The sequence below is a fragment of the Etheostoma spectabile genome, chromosome 12 (genome assembly GCF_008692095.1).
Source record: "Etheostoma spectabile isolate EspeVRDwgs_2016 chromosome 12, UIUC_Espe_1.0, whole genome shotgun sequence".
Classification (NCBI taxonomy): Eukaryota; Metazoa; Chordata; class Actinopteri; order Perciformes; family Percidae; genus Etheostoma; species Etheostoma spectabile.
Genome location: NC_045744.1, coordinates 30,817,771 through 30,826,517, shown reverse-complemented (window position 1 = coordinate 30,826,517; position 8,747 = coordinate 30,817,771). Strand labels below are relative to the sequence as shown.

Here is an 8,747-nt window from a genome sequence, read left to right as displayed (position 1 = left end):
TTACCACTATCTAACACTAGCAAAGCAACCACAGACAGCTGCAGTGACCTGTGAAACTAGAGCTGCAGCTAACTATTATTGTCATCATGGATTAATGTTTGGATTCTTTTCTTGATAAATGGATTTGATGGTTTGTCTTTAAAACGTCAGAAAATGGTGACATGGAGAAATATTTCCTTCTTTATAGAGCTGTGTAGATTGAATTATTACTTTATGTTATCACTATTATTATTACTTCAACTTCCTTTTTTTTTTTTTTTTTCAAAGCCCAAGATGCCATCTTCAAATTTCTTGTTTTGTCCACACCTCAAAGATATTCAGTTTACCTGAGTTGGTCATTTATGTAACAGGTGACACTGATCAATCGATCTTTGCAGCTCTATATGAAGCTGCCAATTCAGACTATTTACTTTTTAATCCAAGGTGACTGTGTGAAAATCCAGAATGTTCAGGCCAACTTTAATCAACCACCCAACCCCGACCGAGGACTATAGCTGACTCCAGCGCTGAGAATGGTAACACAGGTAAGTTAAGAGCCCTGTAGTCTATATCCATGACGGTCCACTTCTGTGATTGCTCTGGTGCGGGTGGAAATGCCACCGGATTTCAATCTTTTTAGCCCTCACTTAAATATCCACCTGTTGTCCCCAGGAACTCACTACATTGACATCTATCAACATTACTGAGGCTCCAAACCATACGCCATTCAAAACCGCCTATAGAGCCGAATTGTAACCTGTGTTCGGTAAGAGCGACCATGCGGCCATCTTTCTGAGGTCAAAGTATGTAACCAAAAATGACATCCCACACGGACATGGACACACACACACACACCATTACAAAACAGCAGTCTACAATGAGAGAGAAGACCAGGAAAGGAGGCAAAGACTGACTTCGGGAAGTAAGTGGAACTACAAGTCCAGGCTAATTCAAGACCCATCCGCTAATTTTCAATAGTGACCACCTTGCTCTACATTATCCCTATGCGTAACGCAAACACAGGAAGTTTTATAGTTCGACAGAAAGTGCTATTAGTTTTACTTATATTTCTGATGTTCTACTCATATGATAGAATGTACACTGTGGGCCTGCATAACTTGGTGTGATTGTAAGTGATAATGATGCAGGCCTGCAAATTAGTTTCTGTGTCCCATTCATTGTCACAATGCACATTAATCCAAATAGGTCAATTTGGCTGTGGAGGAGAGGCAAAGGAGAGTACCGAAATAAACCGGTGCTGCTCCTGGCAAATAAAGAAACAATTTTTGGGGGTTTTCTAAAGGTTATTTTGTTGTTATGTTATATAATATAGGAATGTGAAGAATAGGTATTGAGGAAGCAGGAGAGAAACACAGCAATAACAACGATGGAATAATTTCATTATTTTAGTCCCAACGTTAAATGGCCTGGGCTCTGGCTGTTGTAGTGGTAGTGACTATGACCTGTGATCCAGAAACTTTAGATAACAGATCTGAAATAAAACACATACAGATCAGTGAATGTCAACATTTGGCTCTTTTTGAAACCCAATATTAACCTAATGAGTTTTTGCCCATCTCTGTGCAACTGTGTTCCTTTGATGAGGGGATTTACTGTATATTTATCCATTAGTGTAAGCATAGCCTATTAAAAATAACAGGCAGTGAACTTTAAGGCTTGACATAAAAGTTTAAAGTAGAAATGGACATACTTTAGATCTAAAATGCCGGCATTATTGACTCAGAGAATATGAACTACTCTACTGCAGAGAGAGGTTCTGTGGAAGAGAACAGAGAAAGTAGACACTAACTTCTTGAGAGCAGTGATGAGGTACAGGCTCTTGGGCAACAGCAGGAAGACCTGGTCTGTGAGCACAGCATGGATGATCTTCTTGGCTACATAGTCTGGATCCAGGATTGGCAGCAGTCTTGGCCACCTGAAGAACACAAGAAAAAAGACTCAGAACAAACTACTGCTAACAGCACTGAACCACTCACCTACAACTGTTGGGTTCCCTTTTTGCCCAGTGAGACTTGTGGCTTGGTAGATCCCTTTAAAATGAAATTTCTTATTCTTATTATTTTCTTATTCTTATTTTCTTATGTAGAAGTTGACTGATTTTTCTCAGTGTACTATTATTTGTTTTGATTGTTTGCTCACGTACACAGGATGCAGATGTAACCTAACTATAAAAGCATGAATCTGTGTGTGTGTGTGTGTGTGTGTGTGTGTGTGTGTGTGTGTGTGTGTGTGTGTGTGTTTCTTCACACTTGGCAGGTGCATTGGCCAATGACGTGATGTGTCAAATTTGGTGCAATTTTAAATCTGTTCTCCTCTCTGAGGCTGCCAGTTGTCATTTCAGGCAAAGAGTGCAACCCTCTTCCTCCCCTTCCACCTCCAGTTATCGTCATCCACGGCACCCTGAGTCCTCCTCCGGCAGACCGCTCCCACATAGGACTGTTTTTGGGGCTGGGCGTGTATGCATGGTTTGAATGTTTTCAGATGCAGGGGGAGTTAAACACACAATGCAGGAGAGGGCGTTAAACGTAACTATAATTTTTTTCAACCTGGGCCCCATTTTTGTGTCTAAGTGACTGAGGGGAACAACAATCTTTGAAATTGGTCCAGTATTAAGCAGGATCGCTGCAAAACATGCTACAATGTACAAGTTAATATGGCAATATTCCGGCTTGTATTTACCTTCACAAAAGTGCTTGTTTTGCCACTGACCGGCTCAGATTAACATTGTAAGTGTCTGACAACTTTTTGGAAAGGATTTCTAAGTAGGTTCTGTTAAAGAGTAAGATCCCTTATTTTTATTTTTTTTTAAGAAAAAGATTAGGCAAAAATTGCGTTTGCTAAACCTACCAGATTCCATGTAAATCAACAGTAATTTTAGCATCGTAAAATAAACAAACTAAAACTATGAAAAGCCGTTTTGGGTCGTCTTTCCACTTTTCCAACCATCACAACTCTAGTTTTGTTGAAATAAACAGTTTACCAGTTTACATGTGAAAATATGTTGCTCTATACACGCTAAAAGTATTGCTTTTTAAAATAGAGTCTGGTGGGTTTAGTGCTAGCAACTTCACAGCGGTTTCTGGTTAAACAGAAAGGTCTCAAAGAGGTTTTAAAAGGTCTGTCTCTGAAGAGATCCTTTCCATAATGTTGTCAGACACTTGGAATATTAATATGTGCCTGTCAGCGGCAAAACAGCACTTTTGTGAAGGTAAATACAAGCTGGACAATTGTCAGTACAGATGTGAAAAGTAGAAAGTGACAGGTCAGGAGTTTGGTGCTGGTGTAAAGCATGTGTCGCGGTGCCTTCAGGGGCTGTTGGATGTTTTTGTTGGCTGTGGTTGGATGGATGAAGGCAGGGAGACAGAAAAAGGGATGGACACAACTCTAAAAACACCTTCAAAACCTAACCCCAGGACATCTGGAAGTGTACCACAATGACCCTGCATATTTGTGTGTGTGTGTGTGTGTGTGTGTGTGTGTGTGTGTGTGTGTGTGTGTGTGTGTGAGAGAGAGGGGAGAAAAATAAAAGTCACGGTTATTCCAATGTCTACCAGGTTACCTGTCACAACAGAGACCTCAGGCTTATGAATTGCTAGAGCTAGATAAAGTTTGTGTGACACAAAAGTAGGAAGTAATAGACAATTCATACATCAAACAGCAGGTCACTAATCTTTAACACATCTTTCTCTTGTAGCTGTTTTTGGTCTCTAACTACTCCTGAGGGAAACATCTGTCCCTTTAGCTTCTAAATGCCCCACTCTGTTTACCAGCTAGACTCTGACTTTGTCAGTCTGCTGAGCAGGTAGTGCACAGTGGCTATTTAAAGCATTTTTCGACCGATGCTGCTGGAAACTAGTGTGTTGAGAGCAGTGAGACTTGACCAAAAAACTACACATGTTGGTTGGAAAACCGAAACAATGAGCTGAAAGAGGCTGGAAAGCTTTGTTGCTCTGAGGACTATGTCTTTGCTTAAATTGTATTTATTTATTCTAGTTCAGTGTTTAATACTGTGGTTGTAAAGATGTCAACACTACCTTATTAGATGGTGAGTTCTTTTGTAACCAATTGGACACAGCAACTGAAGGTCAGTGGGAGGATGTCAAAGACCAGACACTGTGCTTGGGGAAACCAGAGACTTACAGACCATGGGTTTGTCCATTGCCATGCCTTTAGCAGAATAGTGGCAGGCCCTGAGTGCGTTCACGGAAGGCTTGTATCATGTGGATGCACTATAGCTTTAAGATCTTTATATAAAAAAACCTGAGTTACTCATGTTGCTAGTCCACTCTTTAGAGATAAAATGTACTTTGTTTGAGACATGTTTCTGCCTCAGCAACAAACTACCGCAGGATCAGGCAACACAGATAAGCTAAAGTCAACCAACATTTGTTAACGTCTTAAAAAAAAACAAATTTTTCATAATGCTTAATATGTCTAGCTGCGTAAATACCGAATGTTAGCTAGAGAAAATATTAATTATGCACTTAAATAGAAACAACTATTTAGTTAAAGGAAATTCTTTCGAGGATTTTACATTATTGAAGAAAAAAAATTAATATTCAAACCCCAAAATTGAAAATTAAGCCCTAGAGAGTTGTGCAGTGTTTGTGCTGCAAGTTCAGCTGAGGCACATATGGGCATTGAAGTGTGTATGCACTTTACATTTTATTTCAACGCATTTCAGCATAGAGTACTGTGACTTGTTTATTCTTTGCTTCAAGAATAATGAGATGGTAAAATTTGTTTTGTGTTCAATTTGTTCTAAACCATATCAATAATGTACATAATATATCACAAATATTAGAAGGTTTTCTCTACAACATGTATGAATATTGGGGAGTCACGTGATCAGCTCAACAGAAATGGTGGCTTGAGTAGTTGTGTTATATAGTTCCAAATCTGATAGTTTCCCTTAAAGCAGAGTGTCAAAAACAAAAAAACAGCAATACAAATGCCACTGCAGAGGCCCTACTGGTGAAAAAGAAAAGCTACCTAGAACCACTCTTTTCTCAGATTCAACAGATGAGGATTGACAACAAGAAGGTAACTGCTATCCATGCCCAGCTAGCGTCTCTAACGGCAAGCCTTTGGTCAATCAGATCTAATGGGGACAATCTACAAAACTACAGTACAAAGCAACTCAAGTACTGTACTCTTGACGGCCATGGCCACACTTTTCAAGAGCTGGAGGTGAAGCTAGCAGACATAGAGGACGGAAACCAAAGATGCAACATCCCCTTTGTTGGGCTGAAAGAAGGGCTGGAAGGTACAAATGCTATTCAGTATCTCTCGTGTTCCCTGCCTAAGTGGCTCCCAAAATTGGCAGATGTTCAGATTGAGATTATGAGAACCCACCAAATTTACAGTAATAGCCCAAAGAACACCACCACCACCACTAACCGCACGTTGTTTTTCAACGTCTGCTGCTGCACAACCAGAAAGGCAATCCTACAGTTTGCGCGGAAATCTCCCTCCATGGTCGGGGGCAGAAAGATCTCTCTCAGCGTGCTGCTAGATGGCGTTTTAATACTCCTTTACTGAAAAAATAACCCTCCATCACTCAGTTAATGGCAGAACTCCAGATATTTGCAGACATTAATGTTGGCTCTGTAGAAGACCCCAGGATATTGTTTGACGTGATAAAAGGTTTATTAAGAGCAATACCATACTATTCTGCCATAAAGCGCAAAGCTACATCACTTCAACTACAAAACCTTGAAGCTGAGTTCACTAAGTTAGACTCATTGTTGCCAAATAATTTTACTTCTCTATTGAGAAGGACAAATTTTCAAGGCATGTTAACACAGCCTTGATCTCCTTAATCTTGAAAAAGGATAAGGATCCTACAGAGTGCTTTAGCTATCAACCTCTGAGCTTGCTTAATTCTGATTTAAAAATCTTTCGTTTAGAGTCCCATATGTCAAAATCATTTTACCAAAACTCTGACCAAACAGGATTTCTAAAAACAAGACTAGCAGCAGATAATAGACACCTTCTCCACATTGTTGATGCGGCAGAAGACAGTAAGACCCCAATATCACTTCTCTCTTGACGCAATGACAGCCTTTGATGGTCTTGATTGGTAATTTCTATGGTCAGGTGATGGGTTTATGTAGCACTTTCATTGGTATGATTAAAGTTATGTATTCTAAACCCTCAGCGCGAGTCTTAATCAGATGCACCTCCTCCTCTTTATTCCCAGTTTATAGATCTTCAGGCCAAGGCTGCCCTTTGAGTCATGCACTATTTGTCCTCTCGAGAGCCTCTGGCTCAAGCTATTCGGCAATCGATTATGGTGTCACGAACATGCATTTGTAATACACAGCACAACCACCATTTGCGGACAATGTTTTGTGTTTTTTAGAAAACCTCTCTCAATCTCTTTCTGACATATTATGGGATGAGTATGGAAGCTTGTCGGGCTTTAAAATTAACTGGTCAAAGTCTGGATTGCTTCATTTAAATGATCCTGCTCGCAATTCAATCATCCCTGCTAATACCCCATTGTTAAGCAGTTTACATATTTTTAAAAAAAAATATTTATAAAAATTTATCTGAAAAGGAAAATGGCCGTTACTTAAGATGTCTACTATACAGAGGAGCAAAGAGGATGGTGGCCTCTCAGTTCCCCACGTTAAACACTATTCTTGGTCCTTAGTTAAGACCCCTCCTTACATGGTTCAAACCAGATATGTCTGTTTGCTGGCGTACCCTAGAAAATGCTATGACAGAGCCTTGGTCACTCTATGACGTTGTAGTGGCCAATATTGCCAACAAAAAGTGCCAGCTATGCTTTGGCCCCATTATCTCCATTATCAAAACTTGGAGATTGGCTGAAACCTATTGCCATTTAGCTTATAACTGGCACACGTTTTCTCCATTATTCAACGACACAGCACTCCTGATTGGTGGGAGGCCGATAAACTATCTAAAACACATTGTTAACCAGACTGGATTGTTACCCTTTTCTGACTTACAAAACGTATTCAATGTACCATGTTCTTCTTTTTTCTTTTACAGTCAATTAAAATCAGCACTCAAGGCATACAGTGTCCCCTGGTAGAGGCCCATCCATCCTATCTGAAGTTATTTACTATTCTTCGATTCTCATAATTTTAAGAGCAGTTTGAACATTAAAGAATGAATAAAAAAAATTAACTTTAGTGTATTCATTTGAATCTAGGTTGAAAGGGATTTGCAAATCATTGTATTCTTTTTTTATTTAGGACCCAATTTCATTTGAATTGGGGTTTGTATGTCATAAATCTCACAAATAGACAATAAAATAGAAATAAAAAAGATGCTGCCCTATGCAGTGACATGTGAAAAAAGAGAATTGTTTAAGGAACACTTTGTAGAGAAAAAGGCTAAACTCCAACACATTAAAGATATTTAGTGATTCTGGAGGGGTCTGGGTGTGTGCACCACAAATTAAAGCTACTCAAATTGTACTACTGTGTTTATTTTTATGGAGCAGTCAAAACGTTTTTTTTTTGCCCCAATAAGTGACTTTGTGGCTTCTTGTTTGGTGTGAGACACATTAATATTACCTTTTAATACACACTCAGAAACTGCGTCCTACCTAACCTCAAGTCTCTAACAAGCACCATGTAATAAGTTTCTGGCAGACATTCAGATATCTGATGTCATATAAGTCTGCAATATTATCTGATCTAACTCATCTATAAAATGATTTGTACAGTTATCCTTTTAAACCGGCGAGCAGTCAAAGTTTTAAACATACGAAAGTTTAGCAAGGACTTCCTGCCACCTGAACCAATTGAAGCATTTTAATGTGAACGGATGGAGGATGTGTTGAGTTTGCATCAACAGCGGAAAAGACAAAAGGGAGCAAATAAGAAAACTAATGGAATCTTGCTTCTACTAATAAAGCAAATATATATTACAAGCTTGGCTCTCTGCTCTGTGCATTGTAATCTTAAGGTTCCATTTTATGCTCATTAAAAATGTTCCGCTTTATCTTTCTCTCAGCGCCTCTTTTTTATTATGCATTTCATTTTCATCTTGGTTCCAGTTTTGTCCCTTGGAGGTTCCTAGCTTTCAAGGCTGTCATTACAAATAAAAGGCCTTGACAAAACAAGCCAACTGCCAAGAAACCGTGGCAATGAAGGTCGACTGTGGCGTAACCTCACGTCGGCCCATGTCGCCTTTGTCTTTATCCAAAGAAATTCCACTGGAAGACACCGCAGAGACTACAGCCTCCAGCTAAGTACCACTTACTAAATAGCTCTCCATGCCAGCAGGCATAATGTGATTGTCATTTTTAAAAAAAAAAAAGAAAAGAAAAGAGGAACAGGGTACAAACTGTTGCTATGGCACCTACAACAAAACAGTGTTTGCCTGAACCAGCAGTGGCAGCACAGAGCCCATGATCCCTCTGCTTCACTCGTCGCAGAGACAACAGCGGACACCAGGGGAGGGCTGACCACTGCCTGCTGCAGTCACTGCCTGATTAGCAAACGTTACCTTGCTAATTTCCTGCACATGTTGTGACGTTACACTGGTCAGAGAAAATGAGCCGGACAAAGTTCTCACTCATCTGACTCAAATACTGTGCTTACCTACGCTGTGACAAGAGCCTGTGAATGACTAATTAAGTTGTTACATTTTACTAATTCAGTAAGTTCATTGGCTGGCTACTTAGCTACTTAGCTTGCTAGGGGGCTCAGTTGTCAGTTAGGCACCAACCACAGTGAGAAAGAGCAAGAGGTGTACGCTCAGTTTTA

General features: G+C 39.8%; 1 protein-coding gene across 4 annotated transcripts in view; it reads right to left on the bottom strand.

Moving 5' to 3' along the window:
* LOC116699139 (epidermal retinol dehydrogenase 2) overlaps window positions 1-8,747 on the bottom strand; it is a 97,159-nt gene that overhangs the window by 47,989 nt on the left and 40,423 nt on the right. For all 4 annotated transcript variants that reach the window (XR_004334377.1, XM_032531554.1, XM_032531552.1 and 1 more), the window contains exon 6: window positions 1,790-1,915. Coding sequence is in view for 3 of the 4 variants with exons in the window: in XM_032531554.1 (XP_032387445.1) it covers window positions 1,790-1,915 (126 nt within the window). In the remaining variant the exon portion in view is untranslated. The remainder of the gene's footprint in view (window positions 1-1,789; window positions 1,916-8,747) is intronic.